Genomic DNA, 27,871 nt, shown 5'->3' with positions numbered 1-27,871 from the left:
CCTTTGTACATAAACATGTTTTATTTCCTTTTTACAACAATATGCAGGATGAAAATGTCTCATCTGACATTGATACACGAGGTGTCAAAATCAACTTCAGTGTGGAAGAATTAAAAATAATGAAGTACAAGTAGGCCACATACTGTATATAAACAATATGTAAGGTAAAATTAAATTTTTAAAGACCACACCACTCCATATGGTTATGTAGACAAAGGGTATTTTTTTCTACAAAAACGTGAAAACAAAGCTTGTTCCTTTGGACATTCACACGTGGCGTGTTAGGTAACAAAATAAGGACGAATGAGATGTGGAGCCTTTTTAAAGCTTTAAATAACAAGAAATCAAGTGTGAAGTTAAGCAGACCAGCTTGCCTCCACAATGCATCCTTCCATTGTGAAGCTGATCCTGTCAGTGAAACAATTTGATCACTCGATGGTTTGGTATAAACCCCCATGCAATTTCAGGCAAGATGAAACGGCACCACCAGCCCCACCCCAAGCACAACATATCTTTTTGTCTTCAGCTGATTCGTTTTTTTGTTTTTTTTAAAAACTGGAGAAAAAAAAACCCACCCTATTGTAAATCTGTACAACAAAAATAACATTTTGGGATCTACATCTAAAGGTACATTAAGGTTATATACACTCCCCTCATACATATATTATCTTTACATGTAGACATACTTCAAACCCAACGTTAAGAAAAGAAGATTGAACCTGGGGATAGGATCCCGTCCATTTTTTTTAAGTTTGATACTGTACCTCAACTGCTGATCCGGCCCTCAATTTTTGCGTCCACGGTGAACCACAGCAGGACTTGAACATTTCAAATGGATGGATCACTGTAACAGGAAAATTAGAGCCGACAGAATAGGGGAATGACTCAAATGACAACAAGTTTCCTGACGTAAAAGGAATTGGGAACAAAGTACTGCACTGTGCACTAACGGTACTGTGAATTGACTTCAAGAATACAAAATAGAAATCAAGTCAGAATATGGGCGCAAAGCCAACTCCGTTATTCTGACACAATAGAACAAATAAAGGCTTTCAAATATACTTAGGCCTCTTCACTGAAGAGAGCTGCACTATACCATCCATAAACATGTATGTAGCCTGGTCTCAGGTGGGACTGGTTAGGAAGAGAAGCCACATTTGCCTTAAACATTTGCCCCCAATATTTGTATGAAAGCAAGTGATAAAAACAGAACCTTATTTGATGCCTCATCAGCAGCCTTGCCTCTGATCACTTCATGTTGCAGCTTTGAAATTCATTCAGAAAATGGAAAACTACATTGTACAAAGTGAGATTCTCACAATCTCTTTGCAAGAAAGAAAACTAATAAAGGATGTTGTGTGCCGGCCATCTTCCAGGATACACGCAGGCGATTCCGTGACCATGATCTACCTTGCCGTGTGCTGCCTACTTTAGTCTATTTTCACGTTTGTGTATATCTTCCTCACAAAGGCACTTGTTCCCATGTATCCAACTGCACCTAAAAACGAGCAAACGCATGTTCATTCAAATTCGTCATCAATTTGTATAGGAATTTGTTCATTGAGAACACAAAGAGGACTGACCACACATGATTCCGAGAGCAGTGCTGAATACAGCCATGTAACCAAAGTAGAAGGATGTCTGGAACAGCCCATACATCCTGAAATATCAAAAAATAAAAAAGATTAAAAAATGATTAAGTTAAGACTATTTTTAACCACATGAACTAAAAAAAGACTCAAAACTCACTTAGTTTTGAAGAAATAGTAGTAAAATGAATACATGTAAACATAAACTGCCGTGGATGCAGCAGACAAGAAGCTTGTCCATTGCCTGTTAAAAGAAAAGTGACCGTTAATGATATTTTTTGACAAGTTGCCAGGAGACGAGACACTCACCATCTGTAGTCCTCTGCGTTAAGCAAAAAGTACGTGCACACGATGGTGACACACACAGTCACAATGCAAAGGATAACCAGCACCAGCATCATGAAGCCATATACATAGTAGATTTTATAAGCCCAGAAAGATGTGAAGATGAAATACCTGATGAGAGAAAAAGTGTTGAGTGATGATAAGACTAAAGTATCTTAACCTCCCTCAGGACGTCAACTTACATTTCGATGAAGATGGAACCGAAAGGAAGGATTCCTCCAAGACAGACGATGACAGCTGGTTCCATGAACCTAATGAAACAAGAATTCCCACATATTCTTTGTGTTTGAGCTTAAGAGGCAACATATGATAGCAGTTTGAAAATCTTATTTCCTTTGGGCAACTGTAAAGTCAAAGCCGGAGGTTTTGTAAACATTAATTTAGTGTGGAGTCTAACCTGGTAACATCCCCAAGGTTACTTCTGAAAAAAGCACACCTACCATTTCTTTTCTGGGATTGGCCTTGGGACAGCATTTACTCTGCATGGAAAGTTGGGCTGGCCAGAAAGATTCCTCCCCAAAATCGTTCCCACCAGGTTCAGCGGCAGAATGACGAAGAAGCAGATACAACAAACGGCCACCTGCAAATACATAGATAGGGTTCATATTTGTCATTGAGAGCAATCGACATCCAACCCATTAGGAGTGTGAGATTTTATTTATAGAAGTTGAAACCAACTGGACGTCTATGAGCAATCAACTCATGTAAATGCATAGCAGAAAGATGTCACACAAAAGTGACAGTGGAGCAAAAAATGTTTTCTATAAAAACGATTGACTTTTTCTTTTTTAAAATTGGTGCTTGCCTTACTAATTACGTGTCTACTGTTAAATGGAACTGGCTTTAAACCGGAGTCTTTGTACAGTGAGCTAAATAAACAAGCCCAATCGGAAGACGAGCATCCGTGTTCTCAAATGTGAACACACCCACAGGCCAACAATGCCAAATAATGTCAAAGGAGTCCATTTAGAAAATGTTAGTTGTATGCTTTGATACATTGCCATTTGAAAATCTGTGTAAACCCACCATAGTGCCAAATGGGATCGCTCTGGAGGCGTGGTAGTAGATTGCAATAAAGTTGATGAAAAAGGCAGTTCCGCACACCATTGCTGGGATCATGAAGGCCCCAATGAACATTTGCTTGATCCATCTTCTCCCTGTATTAGTAGAAAATACAAAAATAAAAATCAATACAAATGCAAATCCCTGGTTTCAAATATGACCATTACCTCCTTGTTTTGCATACAAGCTTCCGCCAAAGTAGCCATTGACAGGGGAAGTGGCAGCATATACAAAAATGGCTGTGCTCAGCATTGATCCTCTCCTGCAGGGCACATTGATTGAAAGCTCTTGAACATGTGGGAAATAGGTTTAAAAATATATTCGGAAGCGGAAGAGGACAATGTTCCTTCAATCAAATTTATATTAAATTGAAAAGCACTGGGCTCTTGAGGGACTTGGATCTAAATCTGGCATTTTTACAAGACCTGAGTTGAAGACTTACTCTGTATAAAGATCCTCAACCATTGCCACAATGATGACAATTAGCGATACAGAGAAGATCTGGCAGCCGGAACCAATGAGCGAAGAGAAGATCAACGGATGGCTCGAGGGACGGAAGACATCTCCGTGCACCTGTTTCCAGCCGTATTCATCCCCCAAGTCACGGTCCTATTGAGGAAAATCACACTTGCATGAAAACAATTTGCAAGAATAAGTTACTGTCACTCAAGAAGCATCACCAAGCTTACCATGTCATCCATTTCTTCCTCTTTGCTGTATCTAGCGTAATCCTTTCTGAGGGTTCTCATTAAAATCATGGACACCAGACCCACCAGGAAGATTACCATCATAAAAGAGTTGAAGATGGAGAACCAATGAATCTAAGAAGAATGAGAGGATGACACAAAGAGATTTGTAATTCCTGAATACACATTTCAAGGTTGCCTTATAATGTGAAGAGCCATTCTAACATCATGCTCATGTTACATGACCAAAATCAGACGTGCAACTAACTCACTCACCCTGTGCTGGAAGAAGGATGGGTCAAGGTACTTGTCAAATCTGTCCTCAAACTTCACATCTGACTTCTTCCATTTGACCTGTACAGGCATAATTTATAGCTTTTACATGATCTATTCCAGGTCCAACAATAATTTCACCCATGTAAATTAAATGACAATGCAATACTCACAGAGTAAGACATTGCAATCCTTGTGTTAGGCACCAGTCGAACTTTGCCCTCACTAGTTAGGTTGACATCAACAATTCTGTTGCCGTTATAGCCGATTTCCAATTTCTTGTATGTCCAAAGGTAGTGATCTTCTCCATTTTCATCTGCCTCACCGACAATACCTGGCAAGAAATGAACATGGTTAAATTTTTATTGTCACTAATCGAGGCATAGACACAGGGAAAAAAAATGTTGTATTCATGCAAAGAAATGTTTTTTTTCTATTTTGGAACCAGTCAAAAGGAGGAATGATACACTTTACATTTTTATTTAACAAGCCGGTGTATGTAGGAAGCACAAAGTCCATATTCAATTACTTTCCTTTTTCTGACTATGTACACAACAAAGGGCAATGTACATGTACTCCACCCATAACCTACGATACTAACATTATTAAACTGACATTCGAGCTATTGTTTGAGCAGCGGAAGTAACCAATCAATGGCAAAACTAAGGTCAATAATCAGTTTTAAAATGATAAAATGAAACACTGCCTCCCATAGTATTGGATACAAACCACAGGGTGGTAGAGTGGCCAATGATGAATAAATTGGTCCGGACATATTTCATAGTATATAGAATTTGACATTGTTCAGACAGCATGCGTGTGTAACACCGTGGAGAAGCAAAGACTGTAGTGATGTGTATTTTTACAATTGTGGTTGTCACTTACCCCAGATAGGCAGGTCATCAATGTACATTTGGTACCAGTAGTGATTCTTGATGGCATACACAAAAGCATCCCGTTTGACTTTATCCAGGTCAATTTCACAGTATGTTGCCTGTAATACTTCATCTAGAAGCATTAAAAAAAAGAAAAAAATGTTCACCATAAATAGTATGACTTGAGTAAGACAAGAGTCAGAGAAGTAATTCTTCTGTCAGAAAAAAGTGTGCGCGCGACAGTTGTATACCTTTGAACTTGATGTCAAGGCCGCTAAATTCCAGCTCCACTCCTTGCAAAGCTTCTCCAAGTGTTTCATGGTAATGACTGATGGTTTTCTTCGTTCCCACACAGAAGGGTAAAGAGAAATACTTGTATGTCTCCTGTCGGTTGTGGTAAGGCCCTACTGTGTTCATCCATAATACTATCTCTTCCTTATCGCTGTACTGAAAGGGAAAAGAAGGGTTTTGACGACTACAACACACCCACTTGAACAGTATAATCAATATTTTAAATGCATAAAAAAACAAGACAGATCATTCATTCATAACAGACATATTTTTTGTTAGCGCACCTGTTAGAGATTAGTGTGAGGCCTGCCAATAAACTAGTGTTCACAAGCATGTTACTTGGCAAATATAATAAGAATAATCCTTGGCTACTTGTGTTTAATGGGATGCCGCTATGGAAGACTTTAGTGAAAACACTTGTTCATGGGTACATGTTACTTTTTGTGTTTCCAACCCCACATACCCTCTTGTGGCATATTTTGGAATGATCCTCACAGAAATCTGGCTGAATCTGGGCCAAAGTCTTTTGCTTTGAAACTGACAACATAGGGGATCCACCGCTGCTAAATTCCAAGCTCACAGTGGTTAGTATGGGTTAGTTGTGGATGATTTCAACAAAGCAGACTTTTCAGTGTGATGACATGATGAAAAATGAATCCATTTTTATTTTAACCTGTTAGGTTGAAGTCTACATATTCAATTACTTGTAGTATGTGAGGTTATGTCAGGTACATGAAGATCATGTCATTTATATTTGTTTTTAAAAAAAGCCCAGAGATGCACCTTCAAACATTAAGACTCCACTATAATTACTCCTAATTTGGATCATAAAATTCACTGGGATTTATCATTTCTCTTATACTTTGATTTCTAGTTGGACTTTTTGAATGAAATACAAAGGGCCATCAATACATCTCTCAGGCTTGTAAAATGCAAACAAAACATTGTTTAAAAAAATTATGATTTCTAATTATTTGCCCAAATCACTGGTTAAGCTATTTCATTTTTTTTTCTTTTGCAATAGGGGCCTTAACGGGATTTTCTCTACTTATTTGTGACTGAAACTTGAGCACCGCTTCCGCCGGCCGGTACTCCGAATTAGCTTGAGGTGCTAAGCAGCGATGCTAACCCAACCAAGCAGAATCATAGGCCGATGAGCGTTGACAGGTTAGCTAGCTAAATGGCCATGCTCCTTGAATTTCACTTATCCTAAACCATATGTAAACACGACGTTTGACACTGGCGTCCATTCCAGGCTAAGGAAAATGTTAGCAAGATGCCCATAGCACAAACGTCCATTATATGAGAGGAAAGCCCCCTTGTTTCGGCCTTAGACGCGCAGCCTTACTGTGTGCTCGTGCTCATCTGCTTCGACAAGTGACAAGGAGCCTAGTAGACTGAGGAACACCGCAGCTGCCGCCCTCCACCTGGAAGATCCCATTCTTTTCGGGGAAATGTGCCGAAAGATCGGGTGTTAGCTTAGTAGAGCTATCCCACCTTCTTCCTGGTTGTATGACTGAGGCGATTTTTTGGGACGCTCTCGTTCTACGCATACGGCGTAAGTGCTTCACGATTCCTCATCGGATGCACTTCCGATTGGTCGAAGAGCATCACGTGACTCTTTTAGCCAACCACGTTGGAGAGTGCTGAATATAACGATGAGTAAGGAAGCTGGCTGCGCATCAGCCGCAACCTTCAGCCACGTCATCCGACTTCCAAAACCGGAGCTTCACGTTAGACAAACAATCCATTGCTCGTCACAAAACAAAAAGAACAACGTAAACGCCTGGAAAGTGTTCTTAGTCCGAGCGATCCTTAAAGTTGTCCATTATTTTCAGTGACGTTGATGATGATTGGCGTCCAATCAGTTGTCTCTTGCAAAAAAAATCAATATAAACTCTATAAATGAGTTTATCATAAGTACTACTCTGCGTCCAATTGATATGAATAGTGAGAGCTGGTAGCAATTTAACGAATTTTATTCCCTGCCACTTCTTTGCAGTTTATTTGGATTGGACGTCTATCACCGTCAATAAAAAGATCAGACATTTTCTAAGATTTAATTTGTACTCAAAGACAGTGTAAACTGGTATTTGAATTTTGCAAAAGTTGCAATAAAAAGCTAGCTTCAAATAATTTGAGCAATTGAAAATTTTTGAAATTGAAATGGGCAACAAAGAGTTGAACCTATGAAAGTATGTAAGTAGTGAAGGAACAATGGAAAAAAGAAAACATTCAGTAATTGGTGTTATTTTATTTTTTAAAAAGCAAACAAGATGATCCTGAATGAGTATGGGCTTAATTCCTAATCAATTTAACATAACATAACACAATGCCCATTAATGACCAGTTAATCAATTACCATACAAATCTCTTAAAAAAACACTACACTTTTATTCAAGCACCATCATTAAGTTACAGGCAACCTACTGGAACTTTTTCCTCTTCCTAATGATAGTACCTGGTTTTGGCAATGATCAGCACGTAAATAATATGTTAAATCTGATAAAATGCAAGTACCAGTTTGTCTATTTTAAAGCATACACTACATTATGTCATCGGAATCTATCAACAGCCGAAGGGGTGTTCCCATGTTACAAAGACAACACAAACTTTGTGTAGAGAGAAACAATGCATTGACAAATCAATACACTACTTAACGTATATATTTGTATATTCACTCAAATCAGGTATGAATTGTTTCCTTACTTTATGATGTCTGCCAGGCGGGGGTCTTTGTATAATCCATTGTGCAAATAACCTAAAGTACCTTCAAAGGACACAAACTTGACTCGCTCAGAATTCTGAGTACTCACCGCGACTTGGTACAACTGGGAGAAAAAAAACATACAGTTAATATTTCATATAGCATTTTCTTAGAGGAATTTTCATTAAAACGGTCCATATTGTCTTACTTCGTGAACATTCTGAATAGAAACAGGATCATCTTCAGCATGAAGGAAAAGTAGCGGGCTTTCAATTTTTCTTAAACTGCAGAATAAAACATTCACATCAATTATGCGACAATCAATTGCCTCTAATTACAATGTTTTGTTTTTAACATATGATTATTGTCCATCTTCAAAACATACTTGTTTTCAGTGGGAAAGATAATTTTATTATTAGCCCATGGTTGTTGAAAAAAGTATCCCCAGCCAGGAATTTTCCAGTAATACTTAAAAAAAGAAAATGCAAAAAAACAATCAAAGTCCGTAACAATATTTTGGTTTGCATATTATAAACATGAAATTTACTGGCAAAAATTACCCAAGAAAAGATATGATTTGGTAGTTTTTCTTTGGCCAAATGAAAGGTTCCTTCAAGAATAATGCCATCTAAAACAATACCTGTTGATACAAAATCATAGTATAATGACATATTTTGTGATGAATAATTGCCAGTGTAGCATAACTGAACCCACCTTGCTCTATTAGTTTGACTGCAGTGTTAGTTGACACTCTGTAAAAGACATGCAGTTATAGTGACACAGATGTATATTTTTAACAATTTCTCTAATGTAAACCTACCCCTAATGAACGAAATACATCATTTTTAAACTATCCCAGCCAACTAAAGGCAGTAGGTGGAGGCTTCCAGACAATATTACAGGATATTCTATTTTTTTCTGTAGTGTGGAATGTGTTAAGAGTGATTTTTCTGCCACAATTTTCAGAGAAAATCCAGTCAATGTTAAATGTCAATGTTAACCAACTCCAACAGACCCAGTGCCAAGAGAATGTCCCCAAAAGACTACCAGGCTGCTCCCACTGCGTTCTTTGACCCATCTGTACACATGGATGGCATCTGTAGTGAGTCCTGCTTCCTTTGGCTCACCACTTGAGTCCCCAAAACCTGTTAAGGGTCATTCAGACATCAGCATTAAGCCGTAATTTCTCCTTACTACCACTAGATGACGGTCAAGCAAAGCAGACGTTCCACTACCGAAATGGCTGATTTAAAATCTACTGCCAATTAATTACTCCTTATAAATTCCTTTAGGCTGGACTGATTAAGCTGATCAATGTTAAGATTATGATTGTTGCAATAATTTGGATAAAATACGTGCATCTGATCAATATTCTTTTTTAAATGTATCATTTCACCATGTTTCATTATCAGATGATGATTTTCACCAACCTCTGTAGTCAGGCACCAAAACATGGTACCCAAGGGAACTCAATACCTGTTGACAAATTAAGTCATATTTGCTCTCCTGATATAATTTCAGTGATAATCAATAGGTTGGGGGCATTGATCACTTACTTTTGCAACTCCCACCCGATGAGGAGCTGTCCTGTTGAAACAGTTTGTGAGAATTTCAATGTGTAGAAATCGTGGTTGTGTGTTTTAGAGTTTAACCATAACTAATGTACAAATTGAACATACCTTGTACCTGTGTTCCCATGTAGATAAATAAATACAGGAACTCCATCATTTAATGTATTTTCATACCATGCCAAATCCTTGCCTTGTGCCTCCCTCCATCGACTTTGAGGAACAGTGTGCCTATCAACAACAACAACAAAAAACAACCAAAAACAAAGCTAAAATATGCATTGCTAAAAGAAATATCATAGTTTAAAATTAGACTCACCATACACCAAGAGAGATTCCTTCCTCTGGTGTTAAGTACATATTAATGGTATGATTTAGGGAGAAATCAACAGGTTGACTGAGGTCAACAAAAAATGGAACCTTGACTGCAAACCAAAGAAAAAGACAATACATTTTATAAGCAAAGAAAGTATTTACAAGGATATCTGTATTGGGAATCCACTTACTTCTAAGCTTGTTAACAACGTGCTGGAATAATTCCCATTTCACTATTAATGTGAAAGGTATCAAGATGAGTAGGACAAACAGGGCAAATGAACTCTTCTTCCACCGGGACCTAAACAGGTGAAATACAGTACATGAATAACCAGATTTCTCCATAAGGGGCTTCTTTAGGAGATAAAAACAGATGAAAAAATATTTTTTAGCATCTTTTTCAATATTTTCCGACCCTCACAGTCCAAAAACTTGCATTACAACTCAATTAAAAGCATAAAGCAGTCGATAAACAGGTGACCTTTCCGGGCTAAAAATCTATACAAGTGACAAAGATACACAATAGAATATAAATACTGCAGATTTACTACATTCATAAAACATTTCTACTGTGGCTGCAGTAAAAAAATAAGGTGATGAGTTTAACGATGGGATGACGATGTCAAGACTCTTGGTGGAATCGGTTTGACATTGTTTGGAGGCAAAAACACAAAAGAGAGTGTTCTTTAGACAGTTCCAAGCTAATGAACAATCCATTCATGGAGTGCATGATCACTCTAATATGAAAGAAGAGCCCTTTGAAGGAAATTACTTATTTTTTCATTCCAAGACACCCAAATTCCAAGAACTAATTTCAGGGAGATTTTTTCAACCCTATACATCTCCACCAAAGAAGGTACTTTGATATAAAATGTATTATTATTGGTATATATTGTTAATTTTCTTAATTTTAGGATCATCTTTAACCTGGAGAAATAAAATGCAGGTGATCGCCTGTGGACATGTAGCCTGCCTCAACATGTATCTTATAATATATAAAGGCAATTGATTATGTAGTAATCTGATAGAAGGAAGATATTAAAACACACAGTGCACAAGTTATTATTTTGTCTTTTAGGGTGTCTTTACTCCACAAACCTCCCAAAAGTCAAATATTTTCACCAGGCCTATTAGCATTAACATCCAGTTTTAAATAGAACACATTTAGACAATCCCTATCCGACCAAGCCACCCATTTATTTTTTTACATTGCTACGCTGTTGACTACAAGGTATTACAACTGTTGTACCACCATTCTAGTTAACAACAACAAAAAGTGGCCTAATTCGTCTTTGCAACTAGGATTACGAGGGTAAACGTCCATTATATATTAGTCATGATGTTGCACAATGCACGTTTGTGGACATATGTAAAGAACAATATATACATGTTAACTTACTCAGTCTTATTCCCATGAACTTTGAGCCTTTTCCAAACGGAGGTTGTTTTAGCCCTTTTATTATTCCTTTGTCTCATTTTGAAAAACAGTGTGTGAAGTGTGTTAGGTTATGGTAGACACCCTTACTATAATTGCACAATGTTTCAAAGTTCAGTTTAAGGGCCGGCCCAGGAAGGGTGTCATAATTTAAGGTGGGACCAGTCATTCATTAATGCATGCAGTCTTTTTGCAATAAGATGGAAGAATGGAAATGTATATTATCAAAAGAAGTTGCTGTAAAGTTAATTTATTATCACCTTTTTAATAGCGGTGTACAATATTGTTCAATAAAGCGATGCATTCTATTGCTGTCATTAAAATCCATCAATTTTCTGTATGTATATAATAATTCACTTGCATATTGTCATTGCATTGTTGTTAAATATGCAGTACACCTTGACAAAGCAATAAAATAAATAGGTATAAAGAATATTTACTTGAAATGTCCCCTGACACATGAGAAATACATGATGCAAGACATTTATAATAAGTACAGGAAAAAATATGGTATGGACTATTGAGTTTAACAGCTCTTTCAAAATTGGAGGTCTTTTATTCAAGTCACAACCTTTTCTACAGTAGATTGTTTCCTGATAACGGCCACAATAGACATGAATGTTAAAATAAGAATAAAAATGTGGTTTTGAGTGATTGTGTGCATGAGAGCGGTACCAGTAATGGTTTACTCACTCAATAACAAACTAGGGGTGGTGTGAGGGGAAGTATAACGATAGATGTAGGCTTGTAGTATTCATCTTCACTGGGTAAAAAAAACTGCTTTGGATTTCTTGTGGCAGGATAAGTGCCGTGTTTGGAATAAAAACGATATAAAGCCCAACAGGGATAACTAGAGGAAGAAATGTTAAGCATTTTAAATTCAGCATCGGTGATTGCGTCAAGTCTTGACTTGTGAAATTTAAGTCGACCGGGATCTGCTTATTTACACTGGAGATTTGTAATAAGTTCTTTGCAATGATTACATTTCATTACACAAGAGACAAAAACATAGAGGCCTACATATATGTAAAAAAATACGTTCAAAAGCTCAGAAAAAGCTGTTTCTTTCAGGATTTTAGGTACTGAAAGGATTCCAATGGCCATGGATTTGACTAAAACAAACACAGCAAATAAAAAAAAATCCCTGTCTACACTCAGCAGGTATCTGCAATCATTATATGACTCCCCTAATTGCATGTGGTAAGTTTCCAATGTTTGCTGAGGAACAAGATATTATGGATAACCACTTGAAGAAGCATTGAGCTCTGGCAGTATGTGTGAGCCTGCATTGAGTACACACACTGTTGGTGAACCCTCTGGAAGCTGATGGGTCAAGTATACACCAAATGTAACCTATAAATGTCCAGATAAAATTAAAATAATAATAATAATTGTATACCACAAAATGTAGAAATCAATTTGATGAAATTTTGCCATTCACCTTTCCATTGCGGTAAGCAGAAAGAGACATCAGAGGCTCCTTTGTTTTACTTCCAGTATTCTGATCGACTCCAATCATTTGGCACCGTACACATTGGCCTCTGACCTTTTTATTCATCACACAGGAACAATATACTTCGCTTTTTAATATGATATCAATAAATATTATATCTCATTTCCTAAATTGTCAACTCACAATGAATGGAATGTTGCCAATAACCACATGTGACCATAAATCCTCCTCAAATGGTTCAACCCCTGAGATAACAAAATTGGCTCGGAAACGACTGATGATGTTCTGTGTGTCAGTCTGAGGATGGTCTTGCCTTAAAAAGGAAATGTGGTTATTGAATATTATTTCATTATGCTCACCTAATTACCCAATGTTATGCAAATGTGGAGGCATTATCACACCCTGATGTATTTCACTCCACAAAATCCACATTACTTATTTTGAATAAGACATCATGAGTTCAAACCTGCTGCTCATTACTTTGTGAATGAGCTCCACACTTGCACGGTTGATCATGAGATACTGAGCTTCATTCACCAGGGAAAGCGACGAGGAGCTGGCGGCTAAAAGGAAAATTCCATTTTACTGCCTGTCTAATTTAGGAATTTGTCTCTGATTGAAACCCCTAAGGTGTGAACATTTAAATTCTATATTAGAAGTTGGAGGAATTACAGCATATATTTGTTGTCATAGTTTTATCAGTTGGGTAAATACATCTGTGATTGACTGTCAATTTATTTCAGAATATGAAATATAAACAACCCAAAGTCAGTTGGGGGCAGAATATACTGAAGGTTGCTTTTAACTGTAAATAACAATAAAAAAATAGGACGGTTGGATAGAGTGGACGTTGATCCAGTGCTGTAATTTTGGTTTTAAGTACATTTATGGGACATTTACCTCCTGTGCCAGACTTGTTTTTCATGTGTCGAGTGTACTCGGGACTTTGTCTTATGAGGCGACAAGGCTGTCCAACCAAGTCTGAAAGCCACGATGCAGCCTCATCACCGCAGTCCATAGTCTCAACCCTGGAGAAAACAGGAGGATTGTGTCTGAGAGACCCCATGTGGATAGACCATGAGATATTCAAAACACAGAAAATATTCCACTTTGTAAAAGTTAGGGGTGAGGGAAAGTTTCTTTTAAATTATGATGCCTTAAAAATGGAAGTTCTTTTTACAGAGTACAATCTAGAGGGCTGTAAAAGGAGAAAATGATGCTGGCAGCTGCAAGTATAAATATCAAACATATATGACTTGTTTCCTGTCCAAAGCTCACCTATCACCACAAACTTTAGTCTGACAGACTGGATAGCTTGCGTGAGTTGCACTTGTGATTTCCAATGGAACTGAAATGGTATTCATCCCTGCAGGACAGAGAGAAATAACATTTATTTGAAGAAAGAACATTCCTAGTCTGATTGGCAGTTGTTGTTTTGTTTTTTTTAAAGCAGCGTGTCATGTTTAGAGAGCTGATGACTGACTGACTGACTGACTTGAAGCCTGAAGGAGCAATTCGTTTGAGGACAGACAAACTTGTGGGCGAATGAGGCATAAACGTGGCTCTTGCTTCTGACTCAAGCACACGCCATTTCCATTTACCACCATCCAACTTCTGTCATACAACAAACCCTGAGGTCCTACTGGCCAGTTGTGGACCTAGAAAAGAAAAAAAAATGAATTGCATAATGGATAAATGTGAGTACTTATATAGCACAGTGCTTCACCTACACATTCACACACCAAATAATGTTATGGTAAAAAAATATTCAAAGTCAAACAGTGACAGGATGACATCAGGGGGATAGTATTACCTCAAACGCACCGCATGATTTGATGGGATATATGTAGATGTTAGTCAGGGTACGAGGCCCCTCGCGGCTCACGCACAAAAGCTCAAACCCTTTCTGCAAAACTTTTTTTTCTTCAACTTTGCATGTCACTTCCTTAATAGTGACTGTTGTCTCTTCATTTGATGCGCTTGCTGCTTTAAGCCTTTCCAATCTTGCATGGTTTACTCTCACTGGTTTCTTCACAAAACACTCGGCAACAAAGCTCAGAAACTTTTGACAGTCGTCAAATGTTGACATGTAGCCAAATGACACACGAACAGATCCTGTTGGCTGCCCATCCACCATGTCGATGGTGTCTCCGCAGACGTGGCCAGCCTCAAAAGAAATATATAGTGTCATTCAACAAAAAGAGAATACCCTTATTCAGTCTAACTATTTACCACTAGACGTCTAATCAATTATGGCTGGCATGATGGTTTGCCAAATCAAAATGGTATCGTTAAAAGCGGTCAATGAGTTGCAAGCAATACACGGAGAAGGTTAAATATATTTCTACAAGCCACAATCTGTGACGTCAATATGCTTATGGTCGATTGAATTTGTTTTATTTTCTACCTCCAGATTTTTTTTCATTTGCTGATTTGTGATCCCAAGAAAACTCTGACAGGCTCCAGTGTTGCAAAAGCAACCAGTACGTACATGAATATTGAACAAACTTGCCATCCTGTCTACCTGTAAGAAAATCATGGTATTAATTAGTGCAAGCAACACACAACATTCTTTTAAAATGTGTTCAATATGGCATTAGAGATTCATTATACGCACCTGAGAATATCCAATGATTTCTCCATGAGAATCAATTAGGTTGAAGTTTAGTATTGCACCCTGTGTGCTTGGACTGTCAAAATGCCCTTGTACGTACATCTGGGCTACCGGTTGCCCGTTGCCATGGCAAAGACTTGACAGAAGAATGTAAGTGTAACGTGCTAAGCCAAAGGTGTGCTGTTGTATGTTTTGAATTCCCCCTGAAAGAAAGGAACGCAACATCAGACTGTTGTTAACCTTGTTGTTTTTCTTTGTTGCTTATGTCAGAGTCCCTTACCGGTGATCCTATATAGAGCTTCGAAACTGTGGTTGAGGGCAATGATGTCCAAAAATGATACAGTGCCATCTTCGAATCTCACCCAAGGAAAAAAAAAAGGAAAAAAACATGACAAGGTTACAAGACCTGAATCCGCAAATACATGCTGTTTTCAGAGGTCTGTCCATGCTTGGCAATGTTTTCCGCGGCTTTACCTGTCAGAAAGGTTTGCAGCCTGCACATAATAATCTTCTTCAGAAAGGTAAGCGGATGCAGTGCCTCCTCCAAAATAAGCCTTTTTTAGGATACCCGCTGAATTATTATGTACAAGAAGAGCCCCTAGACCTGTAGGGAAGCCAAATATCTTGTAGAAGGAGACGGGAATAAAATCAGCAGGGCAGTCTCGGAGGTTTAGTGGGGAACAGCTGACAAGCGAGGCTGCGTCCAACAGCACAAACCATTGGCCTCCATGGTTACATGCTGGGTAAAGACGTCTTGCCTGGATGCCTTTTACATGGCTAAGGGGATACTTCCTCCCTGAGAAGTTGCTCTGTGCCGGGTAGCAGAACAGATGTGCTGTCTGACAAAGCATATCTTCACCCTGAGCCTTATCTTTAGCCCTATTTTCCACTTCCTCAGGGAAGACGGGCAGGCTAACCACTCCCCTGTTCGATGTTAGTCCTCTTATGCCGACAACAGATGTATGGTTGTCAGTGAAGTAGCAAAAGTGACTGCCAGCCTCGCTTTCTGTCCGTGACCTCCAGGGGAAAGCTTCTGCCACTAATTTGATAGCAGCAGTACAGCCAGAAGTGAAAATTACTGAGTACTCCTCAGGGGTAGTGTTGAAATGCTGCAATATCCTAGAAGAAAATGATATTTTTGTTAAAAAAATGAAAAATAAAAAGCTCATTTCATGCAATTCAGATTTAAAAAGGGCACATGGCCTCATTTGGAATTTGTCTAAGGGTATGATTGGAACTCACCTGTATCTGACCCTCTCCACGGTCTCATGCGTCAACCTGCTGCTTGGGTTGTGGCTGTGGGGATTTCCTATTAGGAAGATGAGGACATCAATAATTTTTACATCTCCGTAGAATTACATAACAAATAAAAGGGTGATTTACAGACCATACACGTTTCTTGAAATATCCAGACAGTAGCTTTTAACCAGTGATTCCGGGTATAAAGTAGTTGCTGCATGATCCAGATATACAGTACCTATGTACAATAACAAGAACTGTACACCTACTTTGCCAAAAGGACAGAATTATTACCTTTAATCCGTGTGAAGTCCGCCTCAAGCACGTCCTCCAGGTTTTCTCTGTAACCATAATGACCCCACAGCTCCTTGAATGTTTCTAAAGAGTTAAGGTTGTGGAACTCCATCGAGTGTGATAAGGCGAAGTCTCTGCGTTTCAAAGCCGACACTGACCAATACTAGAAGGAAAACAGCTATTGATTGATTTCCATGCTCAAAGTCCGCTGACCACGTGCTCAGTTTCACAATTCAGTGAATCACTTGCGTGTGAACACAAGACTACAGTAGTCATTCCTGCTGTGTCACAACCTTAACTTTAACTAATTGCAATTTAAGTAAGAGATACAGAACGACTATTGCAAGTAAACAACTACTCTCTTTGACGCAACTTTTTTGCTAGTGACTGCAGACCACGCCTCAGATGAAACAGACACTATAAAGTGAGATATAATAACCGTACAGGTATGCCCTCCTTTTGACAAAGACATTTTTACGAGATCATTTTGGGCAAAAAATGGAAATTTGATAAAGGAATGGCTGACATGCCCAAACTAAGAAATGGCATTTTTTAAATTATTTTTTACTGGTTTGCTAGATGTCTTTACACTTATGACGTATTACACAGTGTCAATTTATTATTCTTACCCGAACACTATAACGTTAGTAAGCAATTGTTTAGGGTGAATAGTGTAGGTCATTACATCTAACTGGAACTATAGTTATACCAACACATTTTAGGTAATCCTTCCACCGTAATCTCATTAGAAATAATCCCAGCCTCAATAGAACCATCAGCACATGAGGTAGGATTAGTCAAGAGTTACTTGGAATTGAAATGTTTAATCATCTTCAAATGATAGCGATATGAATCACTGCAGAATGAAAGAATGGACTTTTTATTGACCTATTTTAAGAATAAGTCACTTATCAAAAAAATGACCCTTGTTTGCGCCTTTCCTTCTCATAACTAAATCAAATGGTTTCCTTCACAGACAAACTGCTAGGGGTTCGTATTGGACTGTTAACTGAGTAGCACTCAGATGTGGAAAAGACAGCCATTAGGCTCACAGCAGCCATCATTGTTTCCGTGCAACACAGTGAATAGTAATTAAATATGCCACTTATGCTCCACTGATTCGCTTCCCTCACAATTTTGAAGCTCGGCCGAATACATTTTTCTGTGCAGAAGGGCTGTATTGTATCTAGTATGGCCTCATTTCTAGGGCAGAAGGGCTTGGTGTGGGGGAGGGCAAGGAAGAGCGTGGGGGGAAGCGCCCCGCAAGGACATTGTGCTTAACATCACTAAATACCTTCAACACCACATTGTCCTTTTAAGCCTTCAATTAGTCCAGCTCTAAGTACAACGAACCAATTTCATACATGTTTTTTTTTTGTTAACCCTTGAACTTTTACTCCCAAGCGACAGTTGTATCTCGCCATATCGCTACTGCTGTTGTTTTTGTAGCAGTATTTTACGTCGATTAAAAGAAAAAAACTGCTTCTTCTTTTTTTGTGGAGGACCTAATTGCATCCAGCGCTATCTTTGGCTGGACAGCGGCCAGTTGAAGAAAGCCTTTGCCCTGCCCTTAGGCCTCAGTGGATCTTCGTGTGGAGGAACGCCTCTTTGGTGGCAGGAACAGGGAGAATTAGGCAAGAGATGTGGGTTCACTTGCCCTGTGTAGGGGCTTATCTTGGGCTAAGCTGAGAGACTAATAGCAAAGCCAGCCTCCGCTCCAGCCGGTCTAAGGGCACAGAGAGCCATCTGTCCTCTCGTCGGATAACTGACAACAAAGGAAGTAAACATTTAATGCGGACAACAAACTCAGAGGTTATTCCGTTTGGAGCTGCTTGATGTAAAGGAGAGAAGTCAGTGGTGTGAAAATAAGGTTAGTAGAATTTTTCTAATTTTCCTTTTTGCATAAGGCCTCTATCCACAGTCGCAATTACAAGAAGTCGGGTGTTCGCCGTCTGCTTTGGGTAGACAGTAGTTTTGCAGTCATTTATAACGTTAGCAAGGAAATATTATTTATCCTTACGTACAACTCCTGGCTTCCATTACCGGCTCAAATTGCTTTCAAATTGATTTTCTTTGGCTTTATGTATCAATATTACTTTACTGAATTTCAATAACGTCTTTAAAAAGTATTTGTATAACTATCACTATGCTATTAGAACATTTATTTGTGGTAATATTTATTCCACCAACAAGATCTTTACTAAATTTGTTGAAGGAATATTGAATGCAATGAAATTTTTAAAAATGAATCGCTCATCAACATTTTAGACAATAAAAAGCAAATGATTTAGGCTTTCACTTGCCCAAATGTTAAATTGGCTGTTTTAATGGTTTATTATGATGTATATACTACTCTGTAGACGCCATTGTGTTTCAGTGTTTTGTTCGGAAGTCTTGAGTAGGTTTTGACATACTAGAGGTGACAGAAATGGGTCAAAAGGGTCTTAGCATTAACCAAACAAATCCTGGCCTATAGGATTAGAACGAGGTGGGGTTGTTTATTTGATGTTGTCACTGTAAATTCATAGTAACACACAGAGGAGAAAAAAAGCATCATTAGTTGCAGCCAAAAAAATTCAAGGGTATTAATTGGATTAGTGTACAGATTACCAAAAAAAAGATTCATTGTCAAATCTTTTTATTTTTTATTTTAATTTTGGTATTCCAACAAGATTAGGTATAGTAATTGATTTCCCTCACAAGTTGAAATAGCGCATGACAAGATGTAAATAAAAACACTGCAATCTACACTATAATAAACGCTTCTAGATTGGAAGTCATCATTAAGAGGCGGATCAAAGTTTTCAGACAGTATAATGTCACACAAAGTTGCTAATATGTTAACTTTGAAAGTAGAAAAACAATGGTTTGCTTCTACAAATACATCCAAGTTGGAACATTAAGTTAAAATACCTCTTTATTTTTTGTTTCCTTTCAGGTTTGGAATGGCAGGGATGTATTTCAAATTCAATGTAAGTATACAAACAAAAATCTGCGGATAGGTAAATAAATGGTCAGGTAGTACAAATGTAATTGTGCAGACAAAATCCTGCAGTAGTTGCAGATGAATGTGGATTAATAAATAACAGCTCCAGGGCATGCACTAATGCCATGTTGCCGTTCCTCCTTCCTCTTTTTACCTCACTGGGGCATAAAGGAATTATACTAGTACGTTACATTTTTCTTCTGAAAGAAAGATTTAAATGAGGTTTCTCATAGCAAGAATTCTTGCACATGAATGTAGTAAATATCAAATTCCTATTTGACAAAGTCCTGCTACCACGGAGATGCATTTTGCAAAGAAACTGAACTGGAAGGCAGATCAGAAAACAGAAAAGTTTCCTAGTATCAAATAAATATATAATCCCTTTTTTGGGGGGAGTCTTCAGTCTCTGTGTGTATGATTAAGACGCGTCCAAAAAGGAATGCCTCCACACGAGATTCATTTGTTCTGTATAGACAACAAAGGCTGGATTCAGTGTCGCCTATGCTGAAATTGTGTGTCAGTACATTGGAGACCATCACACACATATCACTTGATTGTCGGCTTCCACAGTAGCATCCTTTGTGTCTTATCATACCCAAGAGAGTCACACATCTTGCATTAAGATGGAACCAAAGACTTGGTCCCATGTGAAGATGGCACCTCGTGATAGGCTCATCTTCCCTACAATCACAACTACACGATCAAGAGCAAAACCTCACTGCTCCATAGTCAATGCCCTGATGAGGTTCTCAACAATCTTACAGATTTTAATCTGTTTTATTTCTGCTTGGGATTCGGACAAGGATAATGCAATCAAGGATTTTGTTATGAAAGCTTTTACTTTTACGTAATGGTATTCATTTGAGGAGATTTTTCCTTCTGGAGGCCTCTTCGAAGAACAGGGAACGTTTATCAGGAAGTGATGACCACAATTTCTGCCTCTTCCATCCTTTTTATTGATGTAATTAAAGGGCCTTGAATATATTGCTTGCCTAAATCCATTTAATGTGTTTACAGAGTATTTAGATCCAAGTTGTGAAAACAAAACATGTCTGAGAGGGAAGAAATGGCCTTAGATGGGAACCTGAATGTTACATTGACACTGAGGCTGCTGATGCACGGAAAGGTAATTGACTAATGTGTAGTCAGTCGTGCAATTATTTCATTTTATTCTATGAGTCCACTTTTTTAAGGTTTCTTTTCATTACAGGAAGTTGGCAGTATAATTGGAAAGGTAAGTACACTTTTAATTCAAACACCATTGTGTGACTCACTCATTTGCAAGAGAAGTAATTGGGATATGTTTTCTTTCAGAAAGGGGAAACAGTGAAGAAAATGAGAGAGGAGGTCAGATGAGAACTGAGTGTAACTTGACACGTTCTCACAGGTTTGGAACAGCATATGAATTAGGTTAGATATTTTTATTTTCCCAGAGTGGCGCACGCATCAACATATCAGAAGGATCATCTCCCGAGAGGATAGTAACCATAACGGGGCCTACAGATGGGATCTTCCGAGCTTTCTCCATGATTGCACAAAAGTTTGAAGAGGTCAGAATTGCAGACCTCCCTATATTTACAAATTAAAGGTTGGGCTAAAATCAACAATGCTTGGTTAATCTTTCCCTTAGGATATAACAGCAGCAATGACAAACAGCAATGTGACAAGCAATCCGCCTGTGACACTTCGCTTGGTTTTCCCAGGGAGCCAATGTGGCTCGTTAATTGGAAAAGGAGGATCTAAGATTAAAGAGATCCGAGAGGTAGGAGGCCTTGTGTTCCTTCAATTTTCTATAAGGAACTTGTGTGTCTGCATACATATGAGAAGAGAAAATGTCCTATCTGGCGTCAAAGCCTGAAATCCCTTCAAATATTAAACACTTAATTCCAGCCTCTGTTAATTTCTTTAGCATACACTCTCTACAATTATTTCCACGAGAATGTGAGTGACTAAACTGATTAAAGTTTATTTAGTTGCACCTATTTTCATTAAGATTGCATCAAAGTTTATTTCGTTGCACCTATTTTCATTAAGCTTGTAGCTGTTTTTTGTTGTTGTTGTTTTTTTTGCATGTCCGAATCTTGTCAGTTTAAAGCTGCAGGTGCTGTAGAGCGCATTTCGACTTTAGGTGATGGAATACTCTTCCTGGCAATAAATAGCCATTTTGTTATGTTGTCTGTTCATGTCAAGACCACAGGCGCCCAAGTTCAGGTGGCTGGAGACATGCTGCCGGATTCGACCGAGAGGGCTGTCACAATCTCTGGCACGCCACAGGCCATCACTCAGTGTGTAAGACACATCTGCTCCATTATGCTGGAGGTAAGTACTTTGAAACAACTCTTCCTAATCATTACTTTTGACACAGATCTATGTTAAAGTCGTTTATTTGTTCTGTGTTGTGGAAAAATCTTTGAATTTTCTTTGGAGTTTGAACTGAACTGTACCTAATAAATTATTCTGTTATGCCAGTGGTTCTCAAACACCTCAAAGAATATTTGGCTCCTTTAATCTCTGGGTTTTTATTCATTTCTTAAAATCAGCCACATTCAGTCTCTTTGGGGGAATTGGACATGTTCATAAGGTTTACACCTAAAAAGTTCTTCCTATATTCATGAAAAGATATACTTGAAGAGAACTGTGCTAGATAAATGCCCTGTTGAACATTTACATAATTCAGTCAATCGTTCACGTACTCGTAGACTGATTCTACAAACCACTGGGAGTTCTCTTATTACACTTTCAGAACTACTTTATTATGCGATTTCTTCCACATCAATTTCAAATGTATCTTCAGACATAGTATTATATTTATATTTAATCTATATACACTTTCCAGATGATCCAAAATGTACAACTTTTCCAACATCAAGCCATAGTTTTTCAAGTGATGTTTTCAATATGAAATCTGAACAATTCCTAAGCTGGAAATCAATTCACTTTTGCATTCATGACCCTGCTACAAAAATTAGCTTGTCAATTTCTTCATAATATAAAAAAAGTATTTGCACAATAACTATTTGACTGTGTGTCATGGCCTACTTTGTGTTTTAAGGATAAGAGAGTTGAGATAATTAATGTGTCTCTCTAATGAACCCCACAGCAAGGGCACCATTGCCCTCATGCTTTCAAAAATGAAAAGTCCTGTAAATTAAGAGTTTATTTCATTTTTGGCATGCAAGGTCTATGTAACCTTCTCAACCGATTAGCCGACTATTAAAAGATTCAGCAAGGGATAAAGGCGATGTAAAATGCATCACTGCTGCTTGGTGTTCTATTCCTGAAATGTTCTCAGTTTCTTTCCTTTCCCCGACTTTGTCGCTATAGTCTCCTCCCAAAGGAGCAACAATTCCCTACCGTCCAAAGGGCATACCTGCTGGAGCCCATGCAGTATTAGCACAACAGCACTCTGCAGCACAAGTAAGTTACCATCTATAAGAAACGTTTGCCCTTCTACAAAAAAATGGAGGAAATGCTTGTTAGGTGTACAAGGTTTTCTCAAAGACATTCATAATAAGAAACAGTAACCTTGATTTTTGTTTACCATCACTATGGGAGTCATTTGGATTCCTGCAATAACTTATCAGCCTAAAGAAAGCAGCTCACAAACCCCTTTTTTTGTCCCAATTGAAGTTTATAATGATATTTTCTGGCTTAACATTATCTTGGCACTATAAAAACTGAAGTATCAGTTGTCTAACAGCATTAAAACCTTTTATATAACAAAAAATGTGAGCATTGAGATTAAAATAATATTGTGATAAAACACATTCAACTGTAGCCAATGAAAGGCTAAAATAAATGATATCCATTTAAATCATCAAATCCTTGTAACGATATAACCACTAAATTTGATGTTTTCCATTAACTTGGCTTGCTACCGCTCTGAATTTGGCAACGGCGTCTCTTTATTTATCAGACATCTTTTATTGAATTTCTGGCATGGGCAAAATGGGGGTAAAACATTTGATGACATTTAGCTGAAATTCCATTAAACCCATTACAGCAATTGACTATGGAAAGAATGTGGGAGTGGATTTTCAGTGAAGCACTCATTTTCCTGCTTTAGCCTTCATGGTCAAATGAGAATTTTATGTCAGATGACAGCATCATCACATCTCTTTTTCTTTCTTTTTTTTTTTTTATTCCATCCAGGCATTTGCACTTCCAGGCCATTATGCTTTTGCTCAAGATGTAAGTGTGTTCATTTAAAGACTGACTCTTCCCATTTCTGTCCAACTCTGCCCACTCCTACGTACCAGTCCCAACAGAGCCCTCTCTTAACCCGTCTCTCAGCATCGATTCAATTCTGATTTGTCAACATGACTAACACTAACATATAATAGCAGCATGTTCTGATGTAAATCAAAGTATAAAGTTAGCTCCTTCATGAACAAGTTGTAGTTTTATAGATAGACATGTAACTGTATTTTCAGAGCACAATCCAGCATGCTTACTGAAGGAAATGAATCTTCTCACTGACAACATCTGTGATGTTTGTGAAACTTCAGATTGTCTCTGTATTGTAGTTGTTGACTCCTCTGAAATAATCCAGTTTGATTGGTTAGCTCTAACTTCCTTCCTACCCTGCAGTTGACCAAGCTTCACCAGTTGGCTATGCAGCATATTCCCCTCCCTTCCCTTGGGCAGAGCAACCCTACCTTCCCTGGTACGTACCCACGGCTCCCCGGGGAATACCATCTATCCCTCTCTCATCACTCCTCTTCCAATCACAACATCATACAGCCCTGTCACATCAGAGAGCATCTTATCAAGGATGCCTCCATTCTGCCAGAGTTCAATCTCTCTGTCAGGACCATTTCTAATGCCCCCCACCCCTCACCCCCATCTTACCAAATATATCTAGAGATAAAAACATAACGTATAAATTATAGTAATGGGAAAATCCAAAGGTGTATAAATAACAAATAATTGAGGGTTTGCCATTCTTTTTTTGGCTATAATTCTCTAATTCCAAAGAAAACATTATGAGGTCAATAATAGTGGTTCTCCCTTCCCACAAATGTAGAAGGATAGACCCATTCCATAAGTCTCGGTAAAATGCCTGGCCAACATTCAAAAAAATCAATACATTCATTGACCCATAACAAAAATATATTTGCATTACAGTTTAAACCAGTTACCAAATAAGGAAATGTGAAAATATATATATTATAATTCATATTTTATCACTGTTTTTTAGATCCTCTGAAAGTGTAAATCCATTTGCCGAATTTCACTGTCTAACCCCATCCCTCCCATCCAGAAACATTTCCCGAAATCTAACATTAACTTGGCCCAGACTATCCTTGACATCAGCCACCCACATTTTCACGCAATTTGCTACAACTAACTGAACCTGCACCACTACCGCATAGAGAGGGTTGATGCAAAATAAGTCATACAGTATACATACAAATTTTAGAATTGTAGCCATGTAGAGTACATAGCTAGAATGTAAATATAGTATGTAATATATAGTACACATCAGGTGCCTAGAAATGTTCTATCTACTATACCCATGCCATCAAAAGTAATAATTATTACAAGTGGGCCAATTTCTACCACAATTGTGGAATTATGGCATTAGTGCCGTGCATTTGTTAGCGTTTTGTGTCCTACTTTACAGGATTGGATGCTTCCCCCACAAGTTCACAGGAACTGGCAATACCTAATGATGTGAGTGTCTCATTGTTTGTGTTGTGGCAGTGCAAAAATCAAGCCCAATAATCTGAATGTTGTGACTTCATTAACACTAATTTAGTGGCAAGCTTTGACAAGTAACATAATTCATTTGCTGCAAGACCTGTATCCTCTGTTTGGTTCATTCAATTATATTCATATCTCCTAACTTCTAAATTGTATATTTTACTCATTGGCTGCCATTGACGGTGATATGCACCCATCTAATTTTAATTAGTCGGGTTGGCAGCAAGTAGAGATATGAAGAAGGACGAGGCGTATGACAAATGTCACGTCAAAACACAGAGAGGGGTGCATGCATATCTCAGGCCATTGCATAGCAAAAATTTCCCAATTTTTTCATTATTCATCAATGTGAGATAAAATATCTTCTTACTACCTGAGTTTACAACAGGGAATCCATTCCTTTAAAGAATTCTGCGTGGTGATTTTTTCCTTATTTTGCAGCTCCCCTGTGACATTTATGCAAAGGGGGGGAAACAGTTTTGCTATTTACATTCTTTTACTGCTGCTCTTCTAGTTTATTGGCTGCATAATTGGAAGACAAGGCAGCAAGATCAATGAAATTCGCCAGGTCTCGGGAGCTCACATCAAAATTGCCAGTGCCACTGATGGCTCAGCCATGCGCCAAGTCACGATCACAGGCTCACCGGCAAGCATTAGCGTGGCCCAATATCTCATCACTGCCAGGTAAGACAACACACAGCTGCCATTTAAAAGCGAGGCGGCACAGTACACACTGACATAAAGGCCAACCGAGCGGTTGTGGGATTGCAAAATAATTGTGCTGAAAGTGGGGTTGGATTTGTTGCAGCTAACCTCTTAAAGCCTGTTGATTAATTTTTTTTCTGTATAAAATCCGGATTGCCTCCGCTTTATAACAACACATTGCTGCACTGACTCTTTTTTTCTCCTCTCTACCCCCTCCTTTTTGTCTCACCCTCTTTTTGTCCATTCACATCCATTCTCTTAACCTCACGGCGTGCAGCTTAGAGATGGCTAAATACACCATACAGGCTGCTTCCGCTGCGGCCACAGTTGACCTCAACATGAGCTACCCTCAATCTGCTTCCACTGCCTCCAATGCCGCTACCTCTCTGGCCGTTCTGGCGGCCACCACCCCAGCCCCCACCAACATTAATGTCCATTCTCCCGCCACCTTACAAGCCCTCCAAAATGCCCACTATGCCCTCCCTGTTTCCAGCCTGCTTGGCATGAAAACGCTTCCCGTTTTGGCAGTCCACCCAGCGGCTGCTAACAGCCTAACACAGAGTTTAGCTCCTTACACTGCAAAAATCCCAAACTCTAGCGTCAAAAAGTCGGAGCGACAAAAGTTTGCTCCATATTGAGTCCGTCTTTTCCTAATTTGGACAGAGGTTTAACAAACATGGACACAAGTGTACAGGGTTTTCTAGTAAAGCACTTGCTTTCCATGGATGAGGACGGCATACTTATTCATTTTAAAGTAGGCGGCAAAGGCGCATATTTAAACAGAATCAATTGTAAAATATGCAATGTGCAAACTCAGGCTTGCTTTGAAGTGCAGAAAAATATTTTTTTCTTTCTGGTTCAATGTCACAAAGCTGTGTATGAAGAATTCTCCAAGAAATGTTTATTAATATGCAATGTTTACTTTCGTTCTACCTAGACCTCTTTTTGATGGGGAATTAATTTCTTTAGGCAGCAGGCTGGAAAATGGTTTGGTTGTATACAATAGAAGTGGTTGTGTTTAGTATAATTAACAAGGATTGCTTCATTTCTCTGTCATATTTCCCCACATTCCTTCACCATAGGCTCTCATCAGGGTTAACAGGCTTGGGTGTTCTGTAGAAGTGTGGCACTGTTGCAGCTCTGATGGGATTATTCTAAAACCACACTGGATTCTAGTGGATTTCACTCTGCACAGTAATCCCGTAGAACAGGAGTGGTCCAAACAAATCGTTTATTGTTTCTGCTAGTTTTTTTTCTTCCAATTTCTATCGCAACTGATTAACCATTTACGTCAAAAAATGGATGCAGCACAGGTATTGTTACATACCCGTCGTCTTCCCCAATATTTCTTGGTAGTGCTGAAACATTGCAATTTTTTTGTAATGCTTGATGTGTATGATGTGGATTTGGAATAAATGTGACTTTTTATGGATTTGAAGTGGTGGTTTCGATTTTCTTTCAACTATCACGGAATACCTAATGTTGTGATCACACCATATTGACCGGAAATTACTGTCTATAGCTGAGTTTCCATTGATTTGCTTGGACTTAATTTATACGTACCATGGTTTAATTACTTTCTTAATGTCTAGTCATGTATTATTAAAACAGTTGAATTCACCGAGAGAATAAATCTGTTGTTTTGTATAAAAACAACAATAGTAAACAAACTTCCATATCCCAGATGAACAAAAAGAAAATGCATCATTTAATCCCTCTAAATATTCA

The 27,871-nt window shown here is 38.3% G+C and overlaps 4 protein-coding genes across 7 annotated transcripts; 1 reads left to right on the top strand and 3 right to left on the bottom strand.

The window, feature by feature from the left end:
- Nucleotides 1–2: 2 nt before the first annotated feature.
- Nucleotides 3–6,758, bottom strand: tm9sf3 (transmembrane 9 superfamily member 3). Its single transcript, XM_077729089.1, has 15 exons — nt 6,470–6,758; nt 5,082–5,277; nt 4,841–4,963; nt 4,129–4,289; nt 3,959–4,036; nt 3,686–3,817; nt 3,439–3,605; nt 3,164–3,258; nt 2,961–3,091; nt 2,375–2,514; nt 2,117–2,185; nt 1,899–2,045; nt 1,750–1,833; nt 1,584–1,660; nt 3–1,498 (listed from the first exon to the last, which is right to left on the bottom strand). Exons 1-15 carry the CDS (start codon nt 6,560–6,562, stop codon nt 1,431–1,433), a joined length of 1,761 nt encoding a protein of 586 aa, XP_077585215.1. The 5' UTR covers nt 6,563–6,758; the 3' UTR covers nt 3–1,430.
- Nucleotides 6,759–7,357: 599 nt separating this feature from the next.
- On the bottom strand, nt 7,358–11,346 carry LOC144205440 (lysophosphatidylserine lipase ABHD12). Its single transcript, XM_077729817.1, has 12 exons — nt 11,111–11,346; nt 9,903–10,012; nt 9,716–9,821; nt 9,508–9,627; nt 9,385–9,415; nt 9,259–9,304; nt 8,844–8,973; nt 8,543–8,580; nt 8,389–8,468; nt 8,214–8,296; nt 8,037–8,112; nt 7,358–7,952 (listed from the first exon to the last, which is right to left on the bottom strand). Exons 1-12 carry the CDS (start codon nt 11,185–11,187, stop codon nt 7,827–7,829), a joined length of 1,023 nt encoding a protein of 340 aa, XP_077585943.1. The 5' UTR covers nt 11,188–11,346; the 3' UTR covers nt 7,358–7,826.
- Nucleotides 11,347–11,682: 336 nt separating this feature from the next.
- Nucleotides 11,683–18,609, bottom strand: mocos (molybdenum cofactor sulfurase). 3 transcript variants are annotated; one of them, XM_077729810.1, is made up of 15 exons: nt 16,747–18,603; nt 16,601–16,690; nt 16,456–16,522; nt 15,688–16,332; nt 15,494–15,570; nt 15,217–15,416; nt 15,007–15,123; nt 14,413–14,766; nt 14,083–14,257; nt 13,878–13,965; nt 13,500–13,627; nt 13,066–13,162; nt 12,783–12,912; nt 12,588–12,692; nt 11,683–12,499 (listed from the first exon to the last, which is right to left on the bottom strand). In XM_077729810.1, the coding sequence occupies exons 1-15, from the start codon at nt 16,856–16,858 to the stop codon at nt 12,380–12,382; spliced, it is 2,505 nt and encodes an 834-aa protein (XP_077585936.1). In that variant the 5' UTR covers nt 16,859–18,603; the 3' UTR covers nt 11,683–12,379. The 3 variants fall into 3 exon arrangements, 2 of the variants coding, with proteins under 2 accessions (XP_077585936.1, XP_077585937.1); XM_077729811.1 differs by having other exon boundaries at nt 14,095–14,257; nt 16,747–18,599; XR_013328089.1 differs by lacking the exon at nt 11,683–12,499 and having other exon boundaries at nt 13,080–13,162; nt 16,747–18,609.
- LOC144205438 (poly(rC)-binding protein 3) lies at nt 18,034–27,575 on the top strand. Of its 2 annotated transcripts, none has more exons than XM_077729815.1 (14): nt 18,034–18,616; nt 19,685–19,718; nt 20,750–20,858; nt 20,943–20,966; nt 21,047–21,079; nt 21,166–21,282; nt 21,363–21,494; nt 21,923–22,051; nt 23,057–23,149; nt 23,885–23,923; nt 24,323–24,398; nt 25,359–25,408; nt 25,953–26,122; nt 27,226–27,575. In XM_077729815.1, exons 3-14 carry the CDS (start codon nt 20,781–20,783, stop codon nt 27,260–27,262), a joined length of 978 nt encoding a protein of 325 aa, XP_077585941.1. In that variant the 5' UTR covers nt 18,034–18,616; nt 19,685–19,718; nt 20,750–20,780; the 3' UTR covers nt 27,263–27,575. The 2 variants fall into 2 exon arrangements, with proteins under 2 accessions (XP_077585941.1, XP_077585940.1); XM_077729814.1 differs by having other exon boundaries at nt 18,044–18,616; nt 26,421–27,575.
- Nucleotides 27,576–27,871: the final 296 nt, after the last annotated feature.

The sequence above is a fragment of the Stigmatopora nigra genome, chromosome 12 (genome assembly GCF_051989575.1).
Source record: "Stigmatopora nigra isolate UIUO_SnigA chromosome 12, RoL_Snig_1.1, whole genome shotgun sequence".
Taxonomy (NCBI): Eukaryota; Metazoa; Chordata; class Actinopteri; order Syngnathiformes; family Syngnathidae; genus Stigmatopora; species Stigmatopora nigra.
The sequence above is the reverse complement of the archived record's forward strand: the minus strand, read 5'-3'. Positions and strand labels throughout refer to the sequence as shown.